Below are 12797 nucleotides of genomic sequence, written 5' to 3' on the forward strand. Positions count from 1 at the left end.
TTTCATTTCACGAATCATCCTCTCTTTGTATTAGCAAAATTCCGCGGAGGTAGATCGGTTTTACGGGAAGAAAAAGCCGCGAAGTGAACCTGAGATTTGTTTGTTCGGTGTTAGGGGGGAGCGCTCGGTGGAGGGTGGAAACAATAAGAAGCAACAAAAACAGCTCCACCACCAGCAGCAGCAGGAGCAGCAGAAAATATTGGAAGCAGCGGTGGAAGCAGTGACATCCGCAGCAGGGAAAACAGGACCGTCGGGACCGGGCTGCACGGGGATGGCAGAGGGCAGCCAATCGCCGCCAAAGGCGGAGGTCGACGACTCTCCGCTTCAACACGCCATGGACCGCAACAAGGAGTGTGAGTACCTTCGTCTCTCTCTTTCTTCCTTTCTCTCCGTTCCTGCCTCTGTGTGCGTCGAGACACGCACGTGGCACACAAATGTACGCTTTGATAGCCTATGCACGATCGTTCACTATACGGGATGCTATCCGTTGAAAAGGAGTAGCAGCGCACCTCCACGCAAACCGCTACCGGACTTGTCCCATCTCGTTAGCCATGATCGCGTGGCTTTCCGTTAAAACTGAAATTGACTCGATCGTGTATGCGAAATACATTTGCAGTCTGCCTGCCTATGAATATTCATAAGATCGCGATTTCATTTCTTTGCCACTTAATTAATCACGATCTGGTTGAACTTTCTGCGTAGGTATACACGCGTGCATACCCATCCGATCTTTCTCGCGTCTTTCTGCAAATCAAAAAAATCGTTACGAGACACGAACTGTCTGAAACAGAGCCAACCCTCAGATTTTCTAACTTGTACAGAGTTTGAAAATATACAACAATTTTTTATCGTTTCGTTATTTTTGAAAGACCATAGGAGTTTCACGGTTTTAAATCACATGTTTTATCAAAGCGGAATCAAAATGATTGACTCGTTAAAAACACATCCCATTCACTAATCCTAATGTGTACCTACTGGAAAATTTGTATAACTGCTCTGAGGTTCGCTTACGCGTTCAATCGAATGCTTCGTTATTACATGTACCGCCATTCATCCTTCCAATCGTTACAAGATTGTTTCTTACCGTGTTGTTATTGTTACTGGCTACCATTTAGCCGCATTAAAGCGGGAAATATCCCCGCGCGTTAGCCAGGCATCACATCAACTGCGCCATAATCCCTGGAATACAAATCGTCCGCGCGTCTATCCTGAATAAACGATACAGTTATAACTTGTAATCACTTTCAAGGCAAGTGCACATTTACGATGCAGTACGTAGCTGCTGCATCGCTTCGGCCAAATGCCCAGGCCTCGTGCGCGTTTGGTAAGCGGGTGCATTGTAATGCGCGACTAATAACGACTCCTAAGCGCCAATAATTGGCGCCATGTTAAAAACAGCGCTCTGTTATTACGCAGCTGTACCCTGGAATGCCGGGGCCTGTTACGAGCCGGTTTAAAGGGATGCATTACTCCGATGCGTTATTAAACTACGGACTCCCGACCCTGGCTCGCTGGTTATATTTAAATTAAATAATCGATTAACTCTCTCTTTATTTTCACGGTAATTAGTTGGACTACAGAAATTGAACGCTTCACGAGTATGTAACTCGACGTTGCAAAAGTCAAAAGAGGTTCAGGTATCGTATCTCGTTTATTAAAAGTTTGCACCAAATACATCGTGAAATCGGAAAATATCTTTCGCCTCCTCAAAAACTTCGGAGCATCGAAAGGGCGCATGGCCGAGTACCGATATCTTGTAGATTATTGGGTGGGATCTCCGTGCCTGCTCTCGCTCTCTCATCTCCGTCGATCTCTGCGGGAGGACGTCACGTGCGTGGGCACATGCTACCCTGCCCTGCCCTGCCTTGGTCTGCTTTGCTCTGCTCCGCTACAGCCATGCGCTCGAAGTGGTGGTTATGATATCGCGAAAGCGTAGGAAACGAGAGAGGTGACATCATCGGTATAAATAGACTCCTAACCGTATCTCTCGCGCCCCGGTCGGTCCCTTCTCTTCCCCGATCTCTTAGCTCGTCGATCGGGTTGCCTCGACTCGCCCTGGGCCTCACCTTGCTTTTTCTCCCGCGAACGAAGGCACGGTGCGCGCCCACCTTTGAGGTGCGTGCATGCGTGCGTGCGCTGCACGCCTCCGTGGATCACCGGCGCTCCAACTTCACCCCGTATCGGCGTGCAGGTTAATCCGGGAACGTCGCATCGGGGCCGGTCGACGAGCAAAAAGTTATTGAAGAGAAAAAGAGGGAAAAGTCGAGTGAAATGACGGTAGAAGGGCTGAAGACCCGCTCAGGATCACCGAGCGGTTAATGAGCGATCCGAGGATCGATTTGATCGCGAGACGCGAGGAGTGACGACTATCCGCATCCACCTGACTGCCGGTCAGCTTCGCCGATGTTTTTTGCCCGACACGCTCCCCTGCTTCGCGTCAGGCTTAATTGACAAACGTCAGTTTAGAGCCAAGCCACGCACCGCACTTGCCACTACCATCCAGCCTCTCTCCTACGTCTAAATATCCAGCCATGCAGCTCCTGCAGCAGGCAGGTATTCCCTTCCTCGGCAGAAACGAAAATACGATGAATCGATCGGTCCAGTTGCCTTCCGACGATTCGAAATCCCGTCAACTGTTTACTTCCTGGGTAAACGTATTATCGTTGAATGGCGCGCACCGATCTATGAACGCATTTATGGCGCAGGTCTCTGAATGAAACGCGAGTGATAGCAGCACAAAGCGCGACTCGCTCCGTCAATACCGGTGTCTAGGTACATAAATCATACAATGTCGTTGCATATTCATACGGGAGGCGGGCCGTGGGCGAACCGGCCGAGTACGACTCTGCGGAGAGCCGATCGGAAAGTAAAGCAAGCCGATCGTGCAAAACGGTGGGTCTGGGCGAGTCGCGACCTACACGTGTAACACGGTGCGTCACGTATAAGCGGTGTCGAGGTGACCCGGGGCGTAGGAAGGCGTTCAGGCGGTAGGCGAATGTCAAGTCTAAGGGTCTCCCGTCCTGCGAGGATTGTCCGCTTGCGAGGAACAAATCGCGTTTCTACACCCCCTGTCCCTCTCGCAGACTCCAAAATCCGAAATTTTACAACCGAAGCACTCGACTCGGCGTCAAAGGGTCGTTTCATGCTCGTACGGCTTAGGCGTTTGTCTTTTTCTATTGATTCGTTTCTCCGATATCCATCGAGGTTAAAGAGGTTTGGAATATTGTACTCAGAGAGGGTGAGGCGAGGATGAAAATCGTGCGAGATAGGGAAATTAATTAAGATATCTTACTCAGACCGGTGCAATATCGCCGTCGAATTAATAACCGTTACCAAACAACGGGTATGTAATCAAAAAATAATTTCATATCCTGGGCTAGAACGCTAAGCATCATAATTACGCTTCTAGCCGCCAGCGAATGGTAATAATTCTAAAGATCGCCCGTCGGTTTAACACTCGGGGAACCAACGAGGCGCCCAATTATAAATGCCTGTATAAAAACGTGTTTTAACACTACCTTCGCCTCGGTTGTATATTGCGGGTGCTGCTTCGACGGCTCTCCACGACCTGCAACGTGCCACAGACGGACGTCCCTGCGCACTCCACCCAGTCGAATTAATTGAACGAAAACAAGATCATAACTTTCCATTTCTGATCATAAAAAGCTTGGCAACTTTTATGGCTCACTGCAGAGTCCGATTCCGCATCACGCCCTCCACTTTGCACTTCGCTCGAGTACCTGTGTGCATGTTGTGCCTGCACAGATCCGCACCTACGATTGTACAAGCTTTCCAAATTACCGAGATTATTCTGGTCTGCATAAGGTCGGTTACGTACCTTCGTCTCCGGGTGGTCGGATTTTTTAAAGCGGCTGAAGCAAAAGAAGCCTCACGGCGATTAATATGCAAAAAAGTGGATATATTTTGGAACCGAAGTACTCCTGTTAAAGTTTGGAGACTGACTGTTATTACAATAACATTGGTTGGTCGAGTAACTGCACGTTATAAAAATGATTAAACATTTGAAGAATATTATATCGGCATCAGCCGTGCCAGGGTGTATAAAGGGTGTAAACACAACTTCGTTACAATATACTCACTGCGACTGTTTCTTGAATTAATGAACCTCCGAACAGCGCATGTTAATAATTGGCAGCACCAAAATAACTGCTGCAGTCATCGAGCACGACCGAGAGGCGTCTCCTGCATGTATAAACATCGCGGCGATCCGCAGACGTCGCACTTCCCCGGCGGAAGCATATCCTCGCATTCGACCGAACTAACGGGACCGATACCGCACCACGGTCGCAACGTCTCGCTGAAATGTATCTGAAAATCGGCAAAATTTTATGCACGACAAATCACACGCAGTTAAGAATCCCTGACCGTGATCACTTGCACGCCGCGGATTATAACGTCCGAATTTTACTTGCCCGTTCAATAGCGCGGATAAGTTATCGTGCTATCACTGTTCCGTTCGGAAACCCGCGAGCAATTAGAATTCATCGGCGACTAGGCACTGTGACGGAAAGCAGTAACGAGAAGAAGGAAGTTGGTTTTTTAGTATGCGAGACGCGCGCGAAACCCTTGAGCCAAAGAACTCTCATGACCGAGTCCTGAGGCATCCGCGACACCCGCGACACGTTCCAGGGTCAACGGTACTTCCTCTCTTCCTTCCGCGTTGCGGCCTTATGGCGCTGGTATCGCGGACGCTCCGCCTCGCGAAATCCACGATAAACGTGCCGGTTGAAAATCGCAAGAGACAAGGAATGACCGAGCGACGTGGGAATGATCGGACCACCCTGCACAATCCTTGATAAATAATTCCCAGATGCGGATTCGAGATGCTTGTTTCGAATGACTCTACGGAGTCTCGATGAGGAACTTGGTACAGAAATACGACAAAGTGGGCGGTCCTCGTATCGGCGGTGTTAGGATTTACCCGTATGCTTGGACTGTGGGCACCTATAACTATTATACGAGGCGCATAAATCGACTGGTCGAACAATAACTGCAGTTTCCAAGTTGCCCCACGTCCGCTGGCGGCAGGCTGCGGTTCGTGCTTGCGACTCTACAGGCTTATATTGATAACTGCACGCGCTTCTCTGAGCTTCGACAACCGTTTCGTTTACGGGGTGATTTTGGTGCACCGTGAAAACTAGCTTGCAAACGCTGAACCGAACGTTCCTCAAATTCCATGAAAGTCGATCCTAGTTTGCGTAAACTCAACTATGCGATTCGTGCAGCGTCAATTGATAAGCGCACTCTCGCGTAGAAAACCGTCGTTATTGATCGACCAACATCGCTGAATGCTAGAATCAACCTTGTCGTACTATAGTGTGATTGACGCTGCTGAAGAGAATCTGCATTTCGTAGTTTCGACACGAAATCTAATACCCTCGAGAAATGAAATTCTCCGTCGTATGGTACCTGAATCACCCTGTTACACGTACTTAAGATGAGCAATTTATTTCGCGGCCGAATCCAGCTGCCGTCAAGGAATAATCCGGTATATGCGGGACTCGTGTTTACGATCCATCACCGAGCAGACCGTACGACGTGTCACTCTTCCCGTAATCGCGGGATCGACAGAAACCCGAATGCCTACGCTCGCGGAGTGAATGCCGGGTATACTCGAATAACCGGGGATCGACCCGCGGCAACCTGCAAAATATCCGCACCAATTTCGAAACGGAGGAAGGAAGGAGGGCGAGCTTCGAACCCGGACCCGAAAACCGTGGGCGTCAGAGAGCGTGGGACACAACAATAACCGTCTAATTAAGATAATCAGCTGATAATTCGCTCAATCAGCTTCATCTCTTGACGCGGTATTACAAGCTCGCCTCCCTGTTACGCGATACTCTCTTTTGTATGACTGACTGGCAGTCTCGACGTGATCGAAACGCGGTAAATAAAAAGTATACCCAACCACGGCGACTCGGTTACTTTGTCCGTTTGCGAGTGATCGATTCGCTGCACTTTGCCGAACCGATGCTCAACAGATTAGCGATTCTGTTCTCCTTGCTTGCACCGTAAGTGCATGCGCTTATTTGGTAGTTCCTGCTCCGGCAGTCACGAGGCCAGAGATCATTGGAATTAAAATTGTGATCTGTGACCCGACTTGGCACAGCGCGGATCTGGAAGAAATCGCCGAGAAGCTGAGATAACGGTTTTTCGCGAATTTCCTCGAGGGCCTCCCAGGTGGTGAGCAAAGATACGAGGTGTCCCGCATACACGGGCTATAACGGTCGAAATCGAAGCGTAAAAATAATTATCCACCGTCGTCACGATGCAGGATAATTGCCCTTTCGCGAGGTTAATTAAGCGCGGAATATTCGACAATTTTTCGGAACTTTCTATCACCGCCTCTCTCGACGCGCCGCGGGCGCCTTTGGTGCAGAGGTGGCAGGTACGTCAGAGATGATCGCGCTCCCTCCTCCCCTGCAGGGAACGAATGCATTATGCAACTTCGTGATTAAAGTGAGATAAATTGCTAATTGCTAATTGCTAATTGCTAATTAGACCCACTAACCCACAACGGCCGAATATCCCGCCGACCGAGGTCCGCCTAGGGAGATAAAGAGAAGACGTAGTGAGAGTGCAGGAGGATGAAGACGCCAAGCGTATGTGCATCCAGATCACGTACGCCGCGATTCTTGCAGTCGGGGTTGTGGGAGTTTGCATTGCATCTCCGCGCGAGAGGGTAATTTCGCGTTAATAACCCGCGGGATAAATAATTAGCGACGCGCTAGGCACGGCCGAGTGACCTCTCCAAAGGTCATCCCGAATCCCCTGCAGCCTTACCTCCGCTATATCCGTGACTGTGCACCGCAGGCACGCAAACCGCGACTTACCTACCGGATCTTTTACGCCATGCTCTGCCTACGCTAATGCCGCTGGTTTGTACCAACGTCGGCCGCCTGCGAAATCGCTCTCCTGCGTTCGTTCCCTCAGCATTCGCCACCGAATTCGATCAGGTATCTATGGGTACCCGCGGAGGCGTCGATGCGGTAACGATCGCTTCTTGTAATACAACCTCATCCAACTTTGTCTGCAGGCACTGCGACGGTGCACGCAGTTTTCTCCTTGCAGATTCGTATATTATAGTATTCTCGAGTTTAAGTGAAATGAGAAGGCAGTGATTAAACCGGTTTCTCAAATGAGTCAGTTTCTCAACTTGGCTCTGCTACTCGGGGTGTTTATAACGACCTGGAAAACCTTGGCTCGGCAGGGTATTCGGCAAATTGGAAGGATGAGTGTTTCAAATTTCAAAAGAAACCTAATACATCTCACCCTGCTTCTCCATGTATGGATTCATCCTACCGACCATATCTCTTGTCATTATACACTACAAATTTGGTGCGTACCGCAGTTGCATCGTGGATAAATTTGAAACCCAGGTTTTCACATTGAGTTTTCCTCCACCTCTACATTATTTGTATTCGGAATATATTATCTGCAATTGGACAGGAACATTGTCTATTCGAGAAAGCACTCGCGGTTCTTCGGTCTAAAACTGGAGAAATTCAGTGGTCTTCGGTGGAATCCAGAATGTGCATGGTCCTCTGCATTCCAGCGATGCATACTGTTGGAAGAAACTGTCGACGCGTTTAATTTGAGTGTAACAAACCCAGTTAGTTCAAGTATTGGGTACCTACCGATAGGCTCCGACATCGTGCGTTTGATCGTGTTTTAAATTGAAAATCATAAACGTAGGTACGTTCAAGGTCGATCGCAGTTCCGAAACACGATCTCGCAACGAAATCGAGCTAGAAAGGGAGAGGAAGAACGAATCTCGGTTGTTTTCGACTTGGCTGTCAAGGCGATAAAGTTATCCCACGCAGGACGACGATGACTTAAACCCACGCTCCATTGTCCGTGTATTAACACAACGAATCACCGTCGTCGTGATCGTGCACCGGGGTATGATATTTCCTAGGGTACCTGCGCCACCTGGTTTCGTCCGGATATCGCCGCGTGTCCTTCCTTTCCGCTATGAACACCTGATCGCTGCGCTGATCCGTAAAAAAAATATTTTGATGCACCTGAACGTTGCTCTGACCTCCCTATCTCTCTCCTGCTCTCTCGCTCTCTCGGCCTTTCGTGAATTATAACCGCACCATCGCTTCAACCACGGACACGTGCCTGGTGACTACCAATGTATGTACAGCAGCACGCCGCTTCCTACCGTATATTACTTACCTCTTATAGATATTTCAATTATCGTTCTTGCCCGCTGTCGCGCACCGTGTAAATGCCGGGATTCAGAGTTATGCGTCCTCGCGACGCAGATCCCCGGAGTCGAGAGAGCTACAATTAGATCCAACAAATGTCGATACCACTTTATCCAATTCTGACCAGGTGCTCCAGCGGCATGATAAGCTATTACGACAACGACTGGGATTACTATTCGAAAGTGGTGCAATTATACCTGATTCATTTGTTCGATATTCCTCCGTTTTTTTCTGCGAAACTCAGCATTGTACACACGCAACGCGGTACCGGACCATGACTTTATCACCAAGGCCGTTAAGTTTACACTCTGAATACTGTGTCGTATCATTTCCTGAAACAATCCAAAATCTTATCATCCCACGCGGGACCGACGAGGATTGAGCAAAAACGCTCAGGGCAAATATCGTCGGTGGTGCTGATTAGGCATTGGGTATCCGTTGCTGCAGAGTGGCGACGACGGAGCGCTGCAGGACTTCGCTGACGTGTCCCTGGACGCCCATGCCGGTATACGACCACGCGGAAGGTGCAGGAAAAACAATTTCTTCACTACGGTGTAGGCGAAATGTATCAAGGCTATTTTCAAGCAGGTTGCCCGCAGCCCCCTCTCCATTTTTCACCTTCTCTATCCGTCCCCCGACTTGCGCAGCCTTGTAAACTTACCTCCTCGTCATCTGCGCCGCATCTCGTGCAGTTTAGGACCTTACCGCCGGGCTTTTATTTCCTCAACCACGAGACGTCTGTTCCCTCTTATACATATTATACGTCTCGACTGATTCAGCTGCAAGCGACCTCGAATAGCGGTATAATAAGAAATATTGCCCGGCGCCGATGTTCCGCCTTCTCGATGTAATTAACAAATCCTGATTAACCTAGGCTCTGGTGTGACATCTTACTTTTTATTCATTTATTTTTCTTTTTGTTCCCCTTTCCTTCTCTTGACATTTTCTTTTTTCATACTTAAAACGAAATAACTGCGCTTCCACTCATTTACTGACCGCAACGTGGGCGTCCGAAACTTGTTTCCGATGCGACGCTCGAGTCACGCGGCTCCCCTCGCGTTGTATACACGCCGTGCCAATTAAAGTGTCAACTTCATCCACCCCGCTATTTTTCACTCGTGCCGTACGTCATTATTTTTTTTTTCATTTTGTTTTTCCGAATTAAATTTTTTTTTTTTAAACTTTCGCTAAATTACTTGTTTTTATTCAGGCGAAAATTTTTCACGTTGGCAACCTTGGATATATGATGTAATGCAACGCGTAGCGATGAAGATAACGATGATGATGACCGTTCGCATACGTATACCTCAGCTTTCTTTCAACTACTGCGATTTTTATCCCCCTTCGCGGTATTTCTAATTTACATTAATTAAGCGCTTACTTATTCGTGCACGCATGTATAAAGTTGAATGCTGCGTAATTCCTCTCGACATTTCCGAGATTCTGTAATCGGAGCAGCAGACGTATAACATGCAACGTGTAATAAATCATTGGATAAAAAAGTAGCTGGAATCATTAGCGACAGTTTTGCGGAATATGCGGTAAGCCCACATCTCGGTTTCTCCCGCAGCACCTCAATTCAATGTAAACACGTGAGGTATAATAGCTGTTTAACTCTTCTTCTAACAAGACCATTGTGTTTTACGTTGTGTTTCTATAGTCTCGTCGTCATGGGCACGCGTGTAATAATCACCGCACATAAATAATCCTTTACGTAATATGTATCCACCCCACGCAACTTACGATGCGCAGCTCGGCTCTGACAAATTTTCTGGATGAATAATGTATACCCAGAATATTGACATCTAACCACGTATTATAGATTGTATATTTATAGACTTTGTTTTTCTCGAGACCTCATTATAACTATAAATTCTCTATTGTCTCGTAGAGAAGGCGTTTGCTTTTTGCAATGCTGGTGTAACATTTCGCAGGCATGTTGTCTGTAATATACGCGTCGCGTAGGTGTAATCGTCACGAATATGGTCATAATTTGAATATCAAATAACTTCTTGTTTACTATTGCCAGGACTGTGCAAAGTAGAGGGAAAAAAAAAATATTTTAGCATAAGTGTAGGATAAAGTATTTCAATTATTCGAATGCAGGTAAGGATTGGCGCAAGTTACCGGGAGCTTCGAGGCATTTGAGTTAAAAAAGAAATGGAATCGAAATCAACGTAAACGCACCGGGGTAGGTATGTACTCGCATCGGTGTTCAATCCCAGCGCAGACCATTTACTGCCAATAAGTAACGATAATTACAAGCTAATGGCTCCCGGGGTACATATTCAGTATTTAAATTAACCGAGCGATGAATCGATCGACGGCTCGACGCTCACATCAGAGATTATGCAAATTGCGCGAAAACATGTAAAAATTTTCTCTGGGCAAGGCCAATTACGCGCATATACATAGGCAAGACCGACGCAATACTGTGTGAGTTAATTGCAAATTCCCCTTTTCCTTTTTTCTTTTTCATTATTTATTTATTTATTTATTTTTTTTTCACTCGGTTTATCGTTGAATAATAATTTTAATACACAACTGCAACTGCAGTTTATTATAAATATTGCCAATTGCCGCGTTTTACCCGCCTCGGGCAACGCGCGTGTAACATGCATATTATGTATCTCCTAATCTCTGTATAATGCGATACACTCCGCAGTGCGTACTTCATATATTTTACCCCGCCTTTTATTTCCCTATGTCATAATGCATCGTCGTCACTCACTCGCGGAGGCAGCGGCGGCATGGAATCGACAGGTGGACGCTGCTTGTGCAACACTTTTTATCTTTCCTTCTCTTCTCTCTCTCTTTATTTCTTTCTTTCTTGCAAGGGATCAATACGAGTCGGCCCCTGCCATGCCCTGGGATACTTTGACCCGCGAAACACCGATCATATCTTTTTTCTCAATCTTCGTCTCGACACGCATATCTTCACGCTGACGAGAAACAGTGTACACGTATATATATGTATACATATAAATAAAAAACAAATTATAAATAACAAATGGCCAACGGCGGATAAGTTTGCGAATACAGTATACCCAATATTGTTGTGGGAAATTGCGCAATATCGTGCAATGCGATGATCAGCGATGATAATCTCGCGATCGTAAATTTCGCAAATTTAAATGCAAACGTTGGAGTGAGGCTGCAGAATGCAAACCGATGTTATACTTCTTCCGCGCTCGCAGCGTAAAGAGCCTCTGCGAGGACCGAAGGTTGCGAGTGTTCAAATTGATCCCGCATTGTATGGAAATCCAGCTTGACTTTCACCAAATGAACCGCATACCGTGCCCTATGTATCGTATCACCCGCCTTGGCTGTTTTATGATTTTACAGCTTACGCTATAGTACCTACTAACTGAGTTTAACTCTGTCCCATTAGGTAGATCGCTGTGAAATTACTGCATTATTATTACTTTGCAAGACCAAGGATATAATTATGATTTATTATGCGTAGTGCAGGGTGGGAAAAATATACCTGCGAGTTGACACCTCGGCTGGAAGGGTTAATTGATCTCGTCGTCAGCGGTGCCTGGAAGCCGTTAATAAACGTAATGACGCTTAACCCAAGCCACGGCCGTGCTTCGCCCTCGAGGCAAACAACCCTCCTCGGAGTTTCTAAACCAGAATTCGACGATATATTATACGACAACGATCAGCGAGATTAACGAGTAAAACGGAATGAAAAAATTACTCGCGAATCAAAGATCCGGGATATTTGGGACCGGTGTGAACGTGGCCGGACCCAAACGGTGCCCCAAAGTTTCGTGAGGCCCCCGGGGCAGCGGCGGCATCTTCGACCGAGGAGTTCACAAAGGTCTGACTCACCGGGCTCGGGTACAAAACTCGAGGGGTCAGAGGGTCAGGCGCGGGGCCCTGTGTTCCCTGTCACGCGATATGTTGCTCGTATGTTATGATACCGGTGTTAGGATCTGTTGTTTCATCTACGGAGCGTGCGCGGCGCTCCAACGTGAATGCGGCCGAGGCTCAGCCACAGCCACGGACGAATAATCCCCTTCCGCAGAGCACGCTCGTGATGCATGATGGGATGCACGCGGTGCGCTTTCGGGGCGCGTGCAGCGCGTGGATCCGCGTAAAATCGAATCGAGAGGGAGGAAGAAGACGGAAGTCCGCGCGGCTTGGCGCGGCTTGGCGCGGCTTGGCGCGGCGTGGCGCGGCGTTACCGGACCCTTTCACGCACCCGCCGCGATGCCCCGTGATCGCCGCTGCACGTTCCTGCGACCGACTTGTATAATATATACTCGAGCATCGCACTGCGGACGCAATTGCCCTCAGCTCGGATACTGTTTGATAAGTCGTCCCTGCGAGCGGTCGGTCACTTTGTGACTTTAAAGGTACGCGTGCTTTGAATACTTAGAACCGTTTCTCAGGGCTCATCATGCCCAGCAAACGTTTCATCCACGGAGCTGACTGTGGTCAGGCTTGTAAGCTCTGCTTCCTTACAACTCTGAGCACAGGATACTTACCGTACTTGTTGTTGTTACGACCGATGGGGAAAATTGTTGGGGGGCCGAAAGCTTCGAATCATTGACG

At 47.9% G+C, this 12797-nt stretch overlaps 1 protein-coding gene across 2 annotated transcripts in view; it reads left to right on the top strand.

The window, feature by feature from the left end:
• The window catches only part of LOC124307128 (myocardin-related transcription factor A-like), a 168889-nt gene that overhangs the window by 110593 nt on the left and 45499 nt on the right, over positions 1-12797 (top strand). For both annotated transcript variants that reach the window (XM_046768543.1, XM_046768545.1), the window contains exon 4: positions 115-353. In XM_046768543.1, the coding sequence (XP_046624499.1) occupies positions 115-353 (239 nt within the window). The remainder of the gene's footprint in view (positions 1-114; positions 354-12797) is intronic.

This window comes from Neodiprion virginianus, chromosome 6, assembly GCF_021901495.1.
Source record: "Neodiprion virginianus isolate iyNeoVirg1 chromosome 6, iyNeoVirg1.1, whole genome shotgun sequence".
NCBI classification, from domain to species: Eukaryota; Metazoa; Arthropoda; class Insecta; order Hymenoptera; family Diprionidae; genus Neodiprion; species Neodiprion virginianus.